Source organism: Marmota monax, unplaced genomic scaffold (assembly GCF_021218885.2).
Source record: "Marmota monax isolate L192 unplaced genomic scaffold, Marmota_monax_Labrador192_F-V1.1 WCK01_AAM20220418_F8-fsc00001, whole genome shotgun sequence".
Classification (NCBI taxonomy): Eukaryota; Metazoa; Chordata; class Mammalia; order Rodentia; family Sciuridae; genus Marmota; species Marmota monax.
Genome location: NW_026693777.1, coordinates 47,053,984 through 47,072,841, shown reverse-complemented (window position 1 = coordinate 47,072,841; position 18,858 = coordinate 47,053,984). Strand labels below are relative to the sequence as shown.

The following is an 18,858-nucleotide window of genomic DNA, read 5'->3' as shown; positions in this document are numbered from 1 at the left end:
AGACCTTGGCCAAGGCTTTTCAGGACCCCTCCTGGAGAGGCTGGATACTCCCAGGGCCAGAAAGAGGGAGAGAGAGAGGAAGGGGAAGAGAGAGGAAGGGGAGGGTAAGCGTCTCTCTAGCGGCAGAGTCTTGAAGGTGTGAGGACTAGGACTTTATGAGAGACACCGAAACTGTGAAAGTCTGGGTGGGGTGTGATGTTTAGTTCTCTGTCATGTGTTCCTGGAGGTTACACAGTCCTTCGAGGGAGACCTACAAAGCCTATGCTGGTAAACTACCAGCTGGGAGGGGGAAGGGAAATAATTTTGAGCCCTAGAGTCGAATCTGCCCAAGGAAGGAGTCCCTGAGAGCCACGGTGGCCTTAAAGGCTGTAGTGGGGTGCTTTCCTCTCCGCAGGTGGGCGAAGAGGTTTGCTGGATGATCAATGGTCAAATTCTCCACCACCATTGGGTTTAGGACTCCAGGAAGGGGAAACTCACCAATCGAAGGCCGGTGATGGATGGAGTTCTGGTGGTGGAGAAAATGGGTTCAGGTCATCTGGTGAGTGGCACTTCTGAAGGAAGAGGGACCCAAAAGTGGGTTTTAACCTTCTTCCCAGGTTTTCGGCACCAATGAAAGGAAAGTGACCCCAACACTCGGAGCGACCAAGAGATCTGGGACCTCTGTTCCATCTAATTTCAGCCAGACTTGGTTAAAGAAAAATAGAGGAATATTTACTTTTAAAACTAAGGGTGTGGGGTGCAAAATATGAAAGCAATGAACTTTATTGAGAGTTTTGGCTTACAGATTGGTTTGCTTGACAAGATGGATGGGCCCTTGAGCCAGATACTCTCTCATTTATCTCCTATCTTTCTTGGACAGGGGTTTTCTGTCCTTGGGCAATTTTCTTATCTTTTCTGGGTCTCTGCTGGCTCCTCACTTGAAGGCTGGTTAAATTGAAACTCCAGCCACTTTGTTAACAGAGTAACCCATAAATACATTCACCATAGTTGTACATCACATCACTAACCCTGTTCATACATGTCCAGCAGCTTCCATCCCCTCCTAGAAAGGATGGGTAGATATATTCCAAAACATCCTATAGATCCTCCTACAGCCACATACTCCTATTAAAAAAAGGAGTTCTCAGGATAGAGAATATGCAGCATTTGAATTTGTTAACCAAGGGGCACCATATTTCAATTAAAAAAAATTCGTCTACTTTTTTTTTCACTGATTTCCAAGGAGGATTTCATAGCAGGACACTGAGATCTCCAATTTCTGTCAAATTCTTCATATATGAAACAGGGATTGCTCCTAATATGCTTGCTTGCATCTAGGAGTCTAGATGCTTTTCTGCAGATTATTCCATTTATGTGCAAAAAGAAAGTGAAGGAACTGAACATACACTTCTCAGAAAAAGATACACAATTGATCAACAAATATATGAAAAAATTGTTCAACTTCTCTAGTAATTAGATAAATGCAAATCAAAACTAGTCCAAGATTTCCTCTCACTCCAGTGAGAATGGCAATTATCAAGAATACAAGCAAGGGGCTGGGGATATGGCTCAAGCGGTAGCGCGCTCGCCTGGCATGCGTGTGGCCCGGGTTCGATCCTCAGCACCACATACAAAGATGTTGTGCCCACTGGAAAAAAAACTAAAAAATGAATACTAAAAAAATTCTCTCTCACTTTCTCTCTCTCACTCTCTCTTTTTAAAAAAAAAAGAATACAAGCAATAAGTGTTGGCAAGTATGTGGAGAAAAGGGTACACTCATACATTTCTGGTGAATGGCATTAGAGAAATATCATGCTAAGTGAAGTAAGACAATCCCAAAAAATCAAAGGCCAAATGTTTTCTCAGATATGTGGATGTTGATCCATCACGATGGGGTGGGGACATGGGGAGAATGGAGGAACTTTGGGCAACAGGAGAGAGGGAAGGGGAGGGGAGATGAGAGCAGAAAAGATGGTGGGATGAGATGAATGGCATTACCCTAAGTTCATGTATTACTGCTAATATGGCGCAACTCTACATAATGTACAACCAGAGAAATTAAAAGTTGTGCTCCATTTGTACACAATGAATCGAAATGCATTCTGCTGTCATGATAACAAATTAGAACAAATAAAAATTATATATATATACATATAATTTATATATATAAATGCCAAAAATAGTGAAGGAAACAGTGTAGAAAATTATTAAGAGTTTGAGCTCTGAAACCAAACTCATTTGGAATTGAGTTCTCACTCTGTCCTCCCTGAAACTATCTTCATCTATGTAACAGTAATAGCTGGCATTGATTGAACACTTACTATGTGCTAGGAACTATGTGTCCTAACTTTACATGCTTTACACATGTTATCTTATTTAGTCTTTTCTACAACGCCATAAAGTAGGTACTATTGTCATTCCCATTTGGTATGTAAAAAAACCTGAAACACAAAGAGATTTATTTGCAGAGATTATATGACAGTGAAGGGTGAAGCCAGAATTCAAACACAAGCAGTCTAACTCCAAGACCTTCAAGTGCTTTTAATCACTAACTTCTTCCTAGAGATTTTGTAAGAACTAAATAAGCTCATATAAGTCAGGTCCCCTGCATGTTGCCTGGTATGTAAATAGGCCTTAAGTAAATATTAGCTGTGGTATTGTGTTTAGCAATGTCTTTTTTTTCCCCAAGAGATATCTGGGCCAGAAAACAGATTTTGACATAGGATATTTTATTTATTCCCAGTTAACTGCCCCAAGGTACACCTTTCAACTGAACTCATAGGCCTCTACTATTACTTACAATTTGAAGATTATGGATCACCTGGTAAAGAGATGTGCTAAATGGTTGGCAAATTTTTACATCTTCCATGCAAAAAGTTCTTCAGACTGTGAAGAAGTATGAAGTCTCTTATTTTTAAAAAAATGCATACTGAGCAATAGCTAACAGAATTGCAGGCAGTACTGAGATTACAAGTGGGTCATGTTTAAGAAATTCATTTGTCTATTGTTACAAACTCTTGAATGCATAGAAATAAGGTTGCAAATGGTGGTTACCTTCCACACCTATTCACAGGAGACTGTTTAGCCTTTTTTAAAGCTCAAGGATAAAAATCATGTCATTAGTCTCAGGGTGGGGTTAGAAACAAGAGCCCATGTAATTAAATAATAAGTGTCTTTCTTGCTGTAGAGTAAGATTGATATATAGCATATTAGTTATCTACTACATAATGACAAACTACTACAAAACTTTTAATTTTAAAACAATAAACATTTTATTTTATTATGTCAGGAAGTTTCTGTGGGTCATCTGAGAATAGCTTAACTGGGTGGTTCTGGCCTTGGATCTCACATGAGGTTTCAGTCAACATTGCCCAAGGTGAAGTCTTTTGTAAACCTTGCTGGGGATGAAGGGTTCACCTCCAATATGGTTTGCTCACATGGCTCTTGGCAGAAGGCCTCAGTTCCCCCTTACATGGGCCTTTCCATGGTGCTGCTTGAGTTTTCCTGAAGACATGGTAGCCAGCTCTTCCAGTGCAAATGATTCAAAAATGAGAATAAGGAGGCAGTTGCAATGTCTTTGATGACCTAGTTTCATAAGTCACAGTCACTTTTACCATATTCTGTTCTTTATAGGTCATATGCTATCATGAAGTGAACCGTACAAACAAGAGGAAGGGAATTAAGCTCCACTTCTTGAGGGATAGAGCTATCATAGAATTTGTGGATCTACCTTAACAATCACCATATAGAGTTTTGTTGTCCTCCCCAAACTCTCTCCAGGATCCAGTGGACAAAATAGTAAAAACACAGTGGGATGCAGAACTGCAGCCCTCCTCCACAAAGCTTACTGTAAATGCACAAAACAACCCATGCTCTTGCCTCATCTTTTCTTGAAATCATCCATCCCCTTTTCTTACATGAAATATCATTTGAAGAAATTATTCTAAAGATAGTATGACACTCCTGAAATCTTCACTTTGTTCACCTCTATCTCTCATTAATAAAACTTCAGACATAAAACAAAGTGAAATTTTTAAAACCCTATTCCCAAAATTGGGTGGATTAAGATATTTGGGGCTAGGAAAGCAATCCCCAAGAAGCTCTCTTCCTTCATCTGATTAAGACCAGAGGGTCTTGGTTAGTGAAATTTTGGGAAACATTCTTTCCTTCATGACTTTAGAATCATGGAGTCTCTGTTCAGGTTTCATAACTTAATTCCATGACCATAACTCTGCCGGAATGTAGTGAGCATTCAAAAAGTGAGGGATTGCTATGGAGTTCAGAAGCAGTTACTGCTCTTGCTCTTGAGTATACAAGATTCTGAGGTGTCATCTGACTGACCCTTCAGAGGAAAATGTTTCATGTGACTTTATTTTTTCTGACTTGTAACTTGGAAAGACACATTGACTGTTATAAAAACATAACATGCATAAACACAGGAGTTTGCCTCACAATTCCACTCCAAGTAGAAGCTAGGGGTTTGACCTATAAATGAATTCTCCTGGCAGTGTTTTTAAACTTGAGTCTTAGCTCCATTTGAGAATGGATTAAAGCTAAGGAAAACTGGGCCTGGGTGGCAAATGCCTGTAATCCCAGCGGCTCGGGAGGCTGAGGCAGAAGGATCAGAGTTCAAAGCCAGCCTCTGCAATTTAGCCAGGCCCTAAGCAATTCAAGGAGACCCTGTCTCCAAATAAAATATTAAAAGGGCTGGGGGTGTGGCTCAGTAGTTCAGCGCCCCTGGTTTCAATCCCCAGTACCAAAAACAAAAAATAAAATCAAAACTCTAAGGAAAATACACTCAAAAATTTTTACATTTAAAGATCTACTGAACCCCCTAGAATCCACACAGAAAACCTAGATTATGAATCTTTGAGACTTTGTGGGGAAAACAGGAGATCACTCTGCCTTTCCATTTTGCCATTCAAACTTAGGTTTAAATCAGAAACTACTATTCAGAACTTATTATGTTATTTGTCAAACAGAACCAAAGGCCAAATAGCTACTAGACTTTCTGTGCTCGGGATTAGTACATATTGTAATACCTCAACGGCAAAAGGAATGTGGCAGAAATTACACAGGAGGACAACACATATTTGATGGAAAAAAATCATAATAAACATAGGGCAGGTCACAGAACCGATCATATAGGATTGACCTGGCTGTGCATCAAATTTTGCCAATTTGCCAGAAAGGTAGTAACTCCGGGAGAGAGAAGCTGCTTGGCTTCCCACCCAGTACAAGGGCACTAAATTTGTTTTCTGCGGAGCATCAACGACCAAGATCGGTCCTGAGATTCTGAGTGGATGACCCCCAGGTAGGTACGCCCAGCTCTGGGTTGGACCATTCGAACCCATCCACTTGGCCCGCGAACCCCAGCTCCGCGCGCACACGCCTCCGGGGTAGGTGGAAGGGCGGCCCAAGCCCCGCCCTCTCCGGGCACAGCCGCCGGGGCTCTGGCCGCGCGAAGGACCGGGAGGCCGTCAGCTCCAGCAGTGAGACGCCGGGGGCTCGGCGCGCGACCGTCCCGCCCCGCCCCCGCGGGCGCCCAGCGCTGTACGGCGGGCCTGCGTGTCCTCGCGCCGACCCCTCCCTCGCGCGCCTTGCCCGGCGCACGCGCGCGGCCTCGCGCAGGGCGGAGAGAGGCGGCGCCGGGCCCCGAGCCTGTCGGACCCGGGAGCTGGTCTTGAGCGGCAGGCGCGGCAGGCTCGAGCACGGCCCCGCTCCCCCGCGGCCCCGGGTGGAACAGCGCGAGCCGGCCCCGCCGAGCCGGCCGGGGGCGGGGAGATGAGCAGTGGCCCCGCGGCGGCGCCCCAGGTAGGTGCGCCGCCCCCTCGCGGATCCCCGGCCGCGCCTTGGGGCCGGCCCTGCTCCCCGCAGTCAGCGCCTTCGGAACTTGTGGGCAGTGTTGGGGCGCCTTTAATTGGTAACGTGTTTCGTTTTCCACAGGATGGAGAGGGACGCGCGGCACTGCCCTCGGGAACCGGCGCGCCGGTGAAGTAGGGGCCGCCGGCCGGCCGCCTGCACCCAGCGGTTCCGCTGAACCTCTGCCATGGCCGGCTCCGGCGCGTGGAAGCGCCTCAAATCTCTGCTGAGGAAGGACGACGCGCCGCTGTTCTTAAATGACACCAGCGCCTTTGACTTCTCGGACGAGGTGGGCGACCAGGGGCTTTCTCGGTTTAATAAACTTCGAGTCGTGGTGGCCGACGATGACTCTGAAGTCCCAGAAAGGCCTATCAACGGGGCGCACCCGGCCCTCCAGACCGACGATGATTCCTTATTGGATCAGGACTTACCTTTGACCAACAGTCAGCTGAGTTTGAAGGTGGACCCCTGTGACAACTGCAGCAAACGGAGAGAGTTAGTGAAGCAGAGAAAGGTGAAAACCAGGTTGACCATTGCCGCCGTCCTTTACTTGCTTTTCATGATTGGAGAACTCGTAGGTGAGTTGTGTGCCAACTCACTTTCTGTTTACTTTGCCTTGAAGTCTTTGTCAGGCTGTAGTTAGTGACACATGATTTGAGATTTAAGCTTTCTTTTCAGGAAGTTTGTTATGTATCAAGATACTGATCTTAGGATGTGAAAAAGCCACAGGATTCCAAAGGGCATCAGCCGTAAGTACAACCGAAACCTCCTGAGATAACTGTGCCTTTATCTTCTAGTTCTTCAAACGCCTGTGTCATTTACTGTAAAGTTGATATTATCTTCATTGTATATCGTGTAACTTCCTCTTTTAAAAAACAATCATGATAAAACACCAGATTAATTTTTGCAATGTTAAAAGTAGCAAATGAGTCTAAAGTAGAACGGTAGAATTTTACAGTATTAAGAGATATTATTGAACACCTGCTGTACCTTTTTAATCACACATAAGAATTCTGAAAGCCTAAATGGGTTGAATAAACTGTGAGGCTACTTTGGTGGCTAATGGAAGAGCCACGTCCCAGACTTCTGATTTTTTTTTCTTATGTTTGACTTACTCAGTCTCTTTATTACCATTTCCTTTTGAATTTATAGTCAATGGATTTGTAAAAGTCAATACTACCAACTATCTTGAAAGTTTTTCATTGTAAGGATACTCTGAAACGAACCAGAGGGCTCCACCAGTTCTATGAATTTGATTTTCTTTTTCATTTTTTAATTATTGCAAATAATACATTTTCAGTATAAGATAAATTCTTAGATGTTACTTTCACTGTTAGGGTAGTGCATAGTCACCCTTCTTTATCCAAGGGCGATTAGTTCCAGGACTTCCCTCTCACCTAAATCTGAAGATGCTCAAGTGCCTTATATAAAATGATGCAGTTATTTGCATATAACCTACATACATTCTCCCATAAACTTTAAGTCATCTCTAAATTATAGTACCAAATACAATGTAAATGCTATATAAATTGTATTGTTTAGGGAATAATTAACAAAAAAGAAAAAGTCTGTGCATGTTGAGTACAGATGCAGTGTTGGGTTTGCTTTTTTGTTTTTGTTTTGTTTTTTTCAGATGTTTTCCATTCATGAATGGTTGAATCCAAGGATAGAGAACCTGCAGATATGGAGGGCCAAGTATAATTGCCAACTTCTCTTAGTAACAGTTTTTACAAAGTGACATTAAAGCAAGGAGCTGATCCTCTCATGTTATCTCTTTGATGAACCATGATGAGAACCAGCTGGTAGTCTAGATTTTAAATGCTTGACTGAAAGCTTTACATAGAAAAATTATACCCATTTCCTACCTCATTGCAGATCATTCCTCTTAAGTGTTAACTTAAGCCATACTGATCTTTGTCTTCTCAGGATTCACATAGCTTTTCCTTACCCTAATGCCTTCAAACTGGTTGGATTCTCTACGTCAGTGATTTTTTTTTTTTCTGACCTCTCAATAGTGAGAAATGCACTTAACATTGTGACTTGTCATTCATGCATACATATGTATGTATGTACATGTACACATATGCATGTGTGTAAACACATGTATAATTAAAATAAAAATTAGGTGATGTGTCCTAATATTTGTTCATTTATGTCTTAGAATGCTAATTTCATGGTCTACTAATAGGTCAGGGTTTTATGTGGATTTCCTTTTCCCATATCTTTTCTTGGCTAATTTCTTGTATTCTTTTTTTTAATATTTATTTTTTAGTTGGACACAATACCTTTATTTTATTTAGTTATTTTTATGTGGTGCTGAGGATCAAACCCAGGGCCTCGCACATGCTAGGCAAGCACTCTACCCTGAGCCACAAGCCCAGCCCTAATTTCTTGAATTCTTGACTCAGAAAACACCTGAGAGACTTTTTCTGATAGACTAAAGGAAGTTACTCTTTGTCTTCTTTACCATCTTTAACTTTCAAAGCCCTCAGCACCTGAAATTATCTTATTTGTGTATTTATTTGTTTAGTATCTCTTCCTGCACTGAAATACAGGCTGAATTCCCAGAACCTTAAACAGAGATGGGCACAAAGCAGACATTCAATAATTAAATTTTTTGTGGAATTAATTTTTCTCTGTTAGACAATTATAAATGTTTACGCTATAAAGAAATTCAAAGATAGGGGCAAACTGTGTCCAGATGGGGCACAATCTCAGCAGATTAAAATTTGGTAATTTGCCCAAATTCATACAACAAGAATATTGAAACATTCAGACTTTGTGATGTTTGAAGTTCAAGTAATTAACCACAATTTTCCCCCTTACTTTAGAGTTTATTTCACCTAAGTGAAAGTCATTAAGATATAATTGGCCTGACTTCCCATTTTGAGAATCTCTAATTTGGTAATTATTATTTAGTGAAAACCATAATAAGTATTTCCTTTTAAATACTGACTTTATTTTCAAATCTGAAACTCTTATTAAATAATACAGAGATGATAATACTTAGTATAGACATTAACAATTCAGAATGTTGTTTAGAAGTTTTTATAATAGGATATTAAAGTATGTTCAAAGGACTTAGAAGTAAAGCATCTCATATAGGAAGTATGTAGTAATGAAACATGAAGTAATTTGAAGATCTGAAAGAGAAGACTTGGTTTTAAATCTTAGCTTTGCTACTAACTTGCTCTAGGACATTGGGCAACATCCATTTTTTCTTCTTTCATTCAGCAAGTATTTTTTAAATATATACTATATGCCACTACATGTTCTAGATATATAATGGACCAAAAAAACCTAGTAGGATTCCTACTATCTGAAGCATTTCATCTAAGGAAAAAAGGTATTAAATGAATAGACATGATTAAATTGTTTTAAGTATTATGAAGAAAAAGAACAATGTACTATAAGACATAGAAACCAGTGGGACATAGTTTATGCATGAGCTAAGTACATTTAAACCAAAAGAGAATAATAGAAGTTATCCAGGCAAAGAGAACAGCATGTACAAAGGTTCTAAAGTCTTCAATTCTTTAAAGGAAACTTAAAAAGAGGGCCAGTATGGCTGGAATGTAGTGAGCATGTGGGAAAGAGGCAGCAGGACCAGATAAGCAGGTCCTGATAGGCCACATTGAGTGAGATGAGTATAGTTCTTCTTCTAAATACAATGGGAAGCCAGTGAAGGGCTTGAGTAGGAGAGCAACATGATGGCATTTGTCTTTTCAAAAGATTACTCTGGCTGTTATGTGGAGAATGGAGGGTACAAGAATGGGTGAAAGTAAACTGTTATAGAGGTCCAGATAAGCAGTTTTGGCTTAGACTATAGAGTAGATGTAGAAAAATGAACTGATTGAGAACAGTCTAAAGGGAACATTGACAGAATTGGCTGATGATTTGGATGTGGGGATTAATGAGAAAGAAATGTCAGGAAGTGATTCTGAAGTTTCTTACCTAAGCAGTTCAGTGTGTGGAAAGGCACCATTTATGAAGCAGGAATAGAATGCAGAGCAGGATTTGGGCAAGGGTTCAAGAGTTGTTTTCGTATGTATGGAATAGTCAAGTGGAGATGTCTAGTGGGCTATTAAATATGAGTCGGTGGTTCAGAAGAGAGGTCAAAGTAGAGAGAGATGCAGTATGTGATGCCACAGGAATGAGTAAAATTACCTAGAAAGCTTCAGTCTTGAGGAACTCTAACTTAAAGTCAGAGGCAAACAAGTGTCCCAAAAATCCAAAAAAAGAGAACACTGTAGTCACCCCTTATCCTCAATTTCACTTTCTGTGGTTTTGCTCTCCTTGGTTTTAGTTAACCACAATCACAGCCCAAAAATATTAAATGGAAAGTTCCAGAAATAAACAATTCATAAGTTTTAAAATGCTTATTGTTCTGGGTATTGTGATGAAATCTCACACCGTCCTGCTTTGTCCTGCCCAGAATGTGAATCATCCCTTTGTCTAGCATATCCACACATAACTTTTGATTATACTACATTGCTATCATTGTTCTATTTTATTATGTACTCTTGTTAAAATCTCTTCTCAGTTATAAACTTTTATCGTAGGTATATGTTTAAAAAAATAGTATATGTCGGATTAGGTACTATCCAAGGTTTCAGGCATCCACTAAGGAACTTAAATGTATCCCTTGAGAGGATAAGGGTGGACCACTATAAATCATAGTGAAAATAAATAGATTGAAATTGTCCAATTAGATGAGGACAAAGATATTCCATAGGATTTAGTAAGAGCGTTATCAGTTATTTTTACAACATTTTTATTAGAAACAAAAACACTTGAGTGAACACAAACTCCCAGGTAAAGATGGCAAATTGAACTCATTCTTCTAATTTTGCTTCATCCCAGAGCCTCTCTTAAACTGCAATAAAAGGATTTGGGGGAAAAACAGTATAAATCCACACAGAGGAGAAATACTGGAAAGGAGAAAATGGTAATAAAAAATTTGAAAACTGGGAAGGAAACAGATTAAAGAGGTAATTGACTTAAGAGACCCAAGAAATCCAGCAGTGGGGAAGGCTGAGAACCAGCCCAGTTTACTCTAGGGTTAATGGTTTCTCAAATTTTACTGTACATCAGAATCACATAGAGAACTTGGGACACGAAGTTCTGGGCCCCATCTTCAGAGATTCTAAATTAAATAGACCTGGGAGGGAACTGAGCATTTTATTTCTAATAAATCCCAGGGAGTATGCCTCCTATTATCCAGAAACCATTTTATTTGAGAACTATTACACTAGAGAAACCTAAGTAGGCCCAGAATTGGTTGTACTTAGCTGTCTGGAAATGTGTTTGAAGGTGGGTAAAATAAGGAGAGCCCGTTAAAACCTTTTCAAGAACCATTCATTTATAATTGTATACTAAATGTAATTAGTATCCTCAAAGATATCAGAAGCACATGTATCCCAGAAACAAGAATAGCCTGCCTTAAAAAAGAAATTAAGGGTAAAGAAAAGAGCTTTTGAACAATAAAAATATAATAGAACTTTTTAAACTTCACAGAAGAGTTAGCAGATGATTAAGGTACTCTGTCAGAGTAAAATAAAAATGATAGATAATAGGAGAGAAAAGTTAAAAAAAAATTAAAATGTAGTATAACTCAAATATAGTAGTCTCCATAAGGGATATATTCCAGAGTCCCCAGTGACTACGTAAGACCACAGATAGTACCAAACCCTATGATCAGGGTTTTAATTCATTTTCTGTTGCTATAACTGAAACCACAGGCTAATTTATAAAGAATAAAGGTTCACTTCTTGAAGTCTGGGAAATCAAGACCAGATGACCACATCTGGTAATGTCCTTCTTTTCAGAGTTCCAGGGCAGTGCCAGGCATCACATTGTGAGATATAGGGTCCTCATATTTCTCCTCTTATAAAATCCAGGGTCGCTTTGAAATAGAGACCCACCTCTGAATTCATTTAACTGTAATAACCTTCCAAAGGTCAAATTAAGTTCCCCATCTCTTAATACCTCCCAATGGGAAATAAATTTCAACCTAAGTTTTGGTGGGGATATTCAAACCATAGCATGTGGAAACAATGTTTTTCCTGTACATTGCCATCAATCAGAATATGTTTTCTAAATACTACCTTTTCTTCCTCTGTTTTGAGACATTGCTATTCATATTCAAGGGAATCAGTTCATTTGGCAGGGCTGGAGGATCCTGGGGGTTTAGGAGTACATAACCACTAAACTATACCCTAGCCCTTTCTTTTTTCTTTATTTTATTTTGTTTTTTGAGACAGGATGTTGATAAGTTATTGAGGAGGCTGATCTCAAACTTGAGATCTTCCCACCACAGCCTCTTAAATTGCTGGGTTTATGAGCATATACCACCATGCCTGGAAGGAATCAGTTAATTTTTATCTTTTATGTTGTGTATCTTGTGGGTTTCTTCAGTTTCATTTACTGTTCAACCTCTTCAACAAGGGAACAGATTTTCTTCAACTTTGTTGTAATATTTATACATTACAGTTATTAATTCACTAATAGTAGAATTAGTAGGATGAGCAAAAGCTGCATTGCTAAAATACATTTTTCTTTATATGTTTGCCACAAATTTAGTGGTTCTTAACTTTTTTAAGGTCTTTGACTCATTGGAGAATCTATTAATAGAACAACTGGACTTTATCAACAACTCTGTATAGTGGGTGCTCCACAGAGTGGGTTCCCATGGATTCAACCAATTATGGATTAAAAGTATTATTTTGATTGCATCTGTACTTAATGCACTTTTTTTCCTGTCATTGCTTTGTAAATAATACAGTGTAACTAATTTTTTTGTTTTGTCTTTGGTCCTGGGAATTGAACCTAGAGGAACTTTACCCCTGAGCTACATCTGAACTCCCTTTCAATTATTTTTTTTGAGACAAGGTCTTACTAAGTTGCTCAGGACTTCACTAAATTGCTGAGGCTGGCCTCAAACTTGTGATCCTTGTGAGCCTTGGCCTCCCACATTGCTGGGTTTACAGATGTGGGCTACCATGCCCAGCTACAGTATAATTACTTAGCTTTTATATTGTATTATGTGTCATAAGTAATTTAGAGATGATTTAAAGTATACAGAAGAATATGCATAAGTCATATGCAAATGCTACATCATTTTATATAAGACCTTGAACATGCACAGATTTTTATAAACAAGGGGGTCCTAAAACCAATCCTCTGTGGATACCTAAAAACAACTATATATGTATTTAATGATTTGTATAAAATTGAGGATACTTTAATTTAATTGTACAGGAAAAAGATTTTAGTTCACAGTTTGTGTTGTAGGATGTTAAATAATTCAGGCTTGTCTGCTTACATTTTTTAATTAATTTGTTTCTTCTTCCATCTCTCCCTTATTCTAAGGTGGATACATTGCAAATAGCCTAGCAGTTATGACAGATGCACTTCATATGTTAACTGATCTAAGTGCTATCATACTTACCCTGCTTGCTTTGTGGCTATCTTCAAAGTCACCAACCAGAAGATTCACCTTTGGATTTCATCGCTTAGGTAGGAAATTGAGGTTTCTTTTGGTATAATATTTTATGGTAAAACCACAACTGTAACCCTGATTAACCAAAATCTTTATAGTGATATCTTGTTTGAACAAAGCAAATGAAAATAGTTAAGTGATATTTATTCAAAAACTTATCTTCCTGGTGCATGACAGTGGCTCCAGAGGCTGAGGCAGGAGGATCATGAGTTCAAAACCAGCCTCAGCAAAGCCAAGGTGCTAAGCAACTCAGTGAGACCCTGTCTCTAAATAAAATACAAAGTAGGGCTGGGGATGTGGCTCAGTGATCCAATGCCCCTGAGTTGGATCCCCAGTACCAAAAAAAAAAAAAAAACTTCCAACGTACATTTAGCCCAGTCAGCTACACACATTTAAAATTATATGGTGAGCATTAATCCTCAAATGTTGTTCCTTCTGTCCTAAAGATGTTGGTAAAAAGTTTACTTTTATTGTATTGAGCCAAGCAAAACCATATGGGTTTAAAAAGAAAATAATAATTAAAGAATTATTAAAGATACAGATAGGTGAGTATTTTTTAGAGGTAGGAAGGTATTCAAGCTTCACACTAAAAGAGTACTTTTGGGGTCTTCCTTTTGTATTACAAAAGCTTATGGGGCTATTTCTACATATAGACCTTATTTCACTTATTCTTTTCTATGAAGTAATAGTGGAAATAATGGAAGAAAATAAATATGTTGATTTGGGGGAGCTCAGAAGACACAGAGATATACAGAATTTGGTGAAAAAAGCTGTTAACAAAAGCAGTTGGTGTTTTGGTTTCACAAAATATCATGAATAATCTGAAACTCTGGGAAGAAGGGTATGCTTCCATTGTACACAGTTAAACAATGCAGCTCTTGTGACCTCCAATTCCATCGCTTTGAGATTTAGGTCCAGAAGAACACTGCAGAAGCACCCCTGAGAAACTTCTGGTGTGTTGTTATTGTGACTAAATTTTGTTTTGTTTTGATAACATGAAGGGTTGGAAAGAGTTTGGGGGTTTTGTTGTTAATTAATTTTGTTAAATATGTGAACCATACAAAGTTTACTGAGGGAAGATTTCTGTTCCCTCCACCTTATCCTCCTGTCCTACTCCATGGTAATAAGCCATTTGGATTAGTTTTTGGGCTATCCTTTCAGCATTTCTTTGGGGAAATATAAATAGATACTTATATATGTGCGTATTCTGTTCTTCAGTGTTCCTTCTTATTAAAAAATTTTTTTAAAAAGCAACATGCTCTATACCCAGTTCTAGACCTGAGGCAGCAAGTATGCACAGTTCTACCTCTTGAAGATCACTTTATACTCAGAAATGCATAGAAACTTCTGACTTAAAAGTTCCAAACTTAAAGAATGACCACTTAGCTATTCACATAAAAATAGTATTCTTTTGCTTCTTTTTGATTAAGAATCGAATACAAGATATTACCTTGGGATTCCACATGGGGAAGCAGAAAATTAAACTAGATTTTTTAGAAATTTCTATTTGTGTTGAAGAACCAAATGCACTCTTGACATTAGTAATTATCAAGCCATAATTTAATTATAATAGTAATTTTAATTCTGTTATGGGTGTATTTTCCACTTTAAAAAATCACATTCTCTTGTAGGCTTTTGATTTGTTTATACTTATGTCCAGGTACTAGCAGTTAAACCCAGGGCTCTCTGTCACTAACTAAATCCCAGCCCTTTTTATTTTTTATTTTGAGACAGGGTTTCAATAAATTGCAGAGGCTGGCTTCAAATTTACAATCCTCTTGCTTCAGCCTACTGAATTGCTGGGATTACTGGCAAACACCACTGTGCCCAGTTGATTATATCCTTTTGATTAGTGTTTACAAGTACCCATGAAAGGCAACAGAGAGACCACTGGTTTGACTTAAGTCTTGGCTCCCTTGCTTCCTACCAGTGTAACTTTGGGGTTGTTACCTAACATCATTGTGTCTCTATTTCCTGTTTGTAAGAGTATAGTAATAATTGTGCCTATCTCTTAGAGTCATTAAGAATATTTAATGAGGGCTGGGGCAGTAGCTCAGTGGCAGAATGCTTGCCTAGCATGCATGAGACACTGGGTTTGATCTGCAGCACCACATAAAAATAAACAAATAAAATAAAGGCATTCTGTCCATCTACAACTACAAAAAAAATTAAAAACAAAAAAGAATATTTAATGAGTTGAAGTTTGTAAAGTGCTTAGAACACTGTCTAGTACTTCAAAACAGCCTTCATTTATTCTTTAATTAGCTTCATTTATTCTTTGGGAGAAAATAAAGTTAATTCAAGGCATATATGTAGCTTATACATATATATCTAGAAAGACTATTAAAAACTACAGATTATCTGATCTTTAAAATTTTGGGTTAAATTTCATCATAATATGGTACAAATCATATTCACTAGTTTTAGGTGCAAGAGAAAAAATGGAGTTTAGATTTTTTCCTTAACTCATTAAATCCCAAGTTTTCAATTTTGTGAATATTTCAACAAAATTAACACAAGTGCATTAAAATAGGTTAGAAACAAAATGTAGAGCTTATATGTTCTTTATATATATTTGTATATCCTTAATATATTTGTTATATATAAATATTTTTCATATATATGAAATTTATTTTTCTAATCATTCACCTGTTACTTTTCTCAAGAGTAGACTTCTAAAAACATAATAATCATTTCAAATTACCATAAATGGTATATTTTTTGCTCAATTTAAGTTTTTTATAGGTGTTCCACATCTGGGATAATGGGACAAAATGGGTTAAGAGAACAGAAATGCTGTGAGCCCAATGGAAGCAAGCAAGAGGACTTCCTATTGCCTTCTACTCTTACCTTTGGTTTCTTTTAGGTTCCTAAATATTTTTGATACTGATTTATGCCTATGAATAGTTTTTAAGTACAAAAGATAATGGGTTCTCACCCATATGAGAATGATTAGAATGTTTCTTAAGAAAGTAGAAATAAAGGAAATTGAAGAGACAGTTCTACTTGGTAGTAAAATAGTGACAATGACACATGCTATTACATTTGTTTTCTATCTTCTACATCAGTTCCTTGGGCAGTTCAGAGACTGAATCTGGAATTTCCTTTATAGAGAATTAGCTTCACAGTATTAAGTACTGTCTAGAGTGAACTTCCAGCTCCTTCAAATGGTCTGGTGTGAGGAAGAAGAAAGTTTCTGTTTCTTTAGTAACCCAAAGATTAGCTTTTACTGAATAAAATACTGAAATGAGGAAATTACGATCCAATTTCTGATCTTCTTTTGTTTAGCTGATATAGAGTAACTAGTTTTACTATGCCTTTGGTTCTCCTTCTGTAATAAGGGAAGGGTTGGTCTGTTTGTTTGTTTGGTTGGTTGGTTTTGATACTGGGGATTGAACCCAGAAGTACTTTACCACTGACTTACATTCTAAGCCCTTTTTTATTTTTGTACTTTAAGTCAGATTCCCACTGAGTTGCATAGGGCTCACTGTGTTGCTGGGGCTGACCTTGAACTTGCACTCCTCCTGTCTCACCCTCCAAGCCACTGGGATTATAGGGATGCACCCCTATGCCTAGCTAGGAGTTTTTAATATTCACTTATAATACTGTCAAATTACAACTGATACATCTAATTCACACTAGCTAGTGACATTCATTAAAAACATAGTATACATGTAAAGTTGTATAGAAACTGTGATGGACACATATATTTCCTGAAATTTGTGTTTAAATTATCAACAAATGAAGTCTTATAAAGCAACTAATATATTAATATATAATGACGAATTGGTTTTATAATGAAATTGCCCCTATTTTATTTACTGATTTTAGATTTATACAAAGAAGAGTTTGGGTCTGTGAATGATAGATATGGTAGTATCATTCTCTCAGTTTGTTTCCTTTTTGTGTTATCATAACAGTTTATACATGCCTAACAGCATTTCTCACATCTTTTCTCTTTTTATGAAACTGTCTCCTTCGAGACCACGAGTTAAGCAGGGACAGAAACAGGTAATAATACTGTTGAGTCTGGTAATAATAAGTTCTGTGTAAGAGATTATTAATCAAACCATTGCATATTTAAGCTGAGTAAATAAGGTCATGAAAGCTATGGAACAAATAATTTAATATAGTTTCTGATTCTCAAAAATCATTTGTGTTGATGTAAATTATATCCCTAATTCTAAAACTGGCCATGGTCATAGACTAAACTATAAAATTTTATTTAGTTGTTGGCATATCATATCTAGATGGCACAACTTGATTATAGGTCATTTTGGGTACAGGAAGAAATTAATCAGAAGGGAAATTCTGCCTTATCTCAGTAAGGTGCTGGTCCTATTTGTTTGCTTTGGTACTTATCACTTTTGAACTTTGTAGCCATGTCTTTGGTTCATATATGAATTCTATATGAACTGTTGGAGAGAAGTTAATCTGAGTAGGAGTTTTATTCTGTAAAATAGTGATGATAATGCCCATATTGCAGAATTGTGAATAATAAATGGTAAGGTTTATAAAGTAGCTAACATGTCAAGGACCTAGTAAATTCCCAATAAAAGTTCCAGTCTTCTTCTTTTCTTTTCCTCTTTTGCCTGCCAAACTTTTCATATCTCAAAATGTTCCATGTTCCAAAGGGCCGCCTCTCCGTTCTCCTTATCAGAGTGCTTACTGTCTCCACATAACTGTCTCAACAAGGTGGTAGGAGAAAAGTAAGATGATTCACTCTGATGATTAAATAACAGTTTTTAAGGATGTGCTTTTTTACTCTTACGTCTTTGAACTTTTTTGGCAATATAACAAAGTTCATTTTAACAAAAATCATTCATTCAAGGTGGAGAGATATTTTTAGATTTGTGGGATAAGCACAAGTGGTTGCTCTAGGAGTCAGTTTTATTTCATTGCTTCTCTTTTTTCCCTTCATGTGAGTCACAGATACTGTAAAATTCTTTTTTCTTTCTTTCTTTTCAGTGAACTGCAATAGCAGTTTTTTATGGTTTAGGAGCCAGGATAGGAGCCAAATGTGGGTTATTTTTAAGTGTCTGTATTTATTTGATCCAATTTATTTTATGTCACCTTATTCTGAGAGCTAATAAAACTTAGAATGTAAAGAAATCACAATAGAAGAAATCTCACAAATCCTCAGGAGGAATAGGAATAGGAGAAGTGGCATTCTGAAGAGAATAGCCCATTCTCTTGCTTACTTTCTTGCTTTCTGCTTCTATCCTTTGGATTGTGAAAGCAATTTGACTTAATTTATGTGGCTTTTTTCCCAGATCTTGGGCTGAAGAGATTGTGCTGATTAAAGATTATGATCATGTGAGGACTGTAGTAAGCAGAGTTGTTTTGTATTTGGAATAGAATGCAATTTCTGAGCTGTGGTAATGCAGATCATCAACCTAGGTTAATGGCAAAGTGACAATATAGAAGTCTTTTATAGCTGTATGTACTGTGCAAAGACCTTGGGCAAATCTGGCTAGATTACAGGTCATCCTGGAGCAAGTATATGGTTGCATTTC

General features: G+C 37.9%; 1 protein-coding gene across 2 annotated transcripts in view; it reads left to right on the top strand.

The window, feature by feature from the left end:
* The first annotated feature begins 5,654 nt into the window (after positions 1–5,654).
* Positions 5,655–18,858, top strand: part of Slc30a4 (solute carrier family 30 member 4) — a 28,597-nt gene continuing 15,393 nt past the window's right edge. Inside the window, exons 1-3 of one of the 2 annotated variants that reach the window (XM_046461429.2) lie at positions 5,655–5,793; positions 5,926–6,419; positions 13,213–13,359. In XM_046461429.2, coding sequence (XP_046317385.1) covers positions 6,029–6,419; positions 13,213–13,359 — 538 coding nt within the window. In that variant the 5' untranslated portion in view covers positions 5,655–5,793; positions 5,926–6,028. The remainder of the gene's footprint in view (positions 5,794–5,925; positions 6,420–13,212; positions 13,360–18,858) is intronic. The other variant, XM_046461428.2, reaches the window with a different exon arrangement.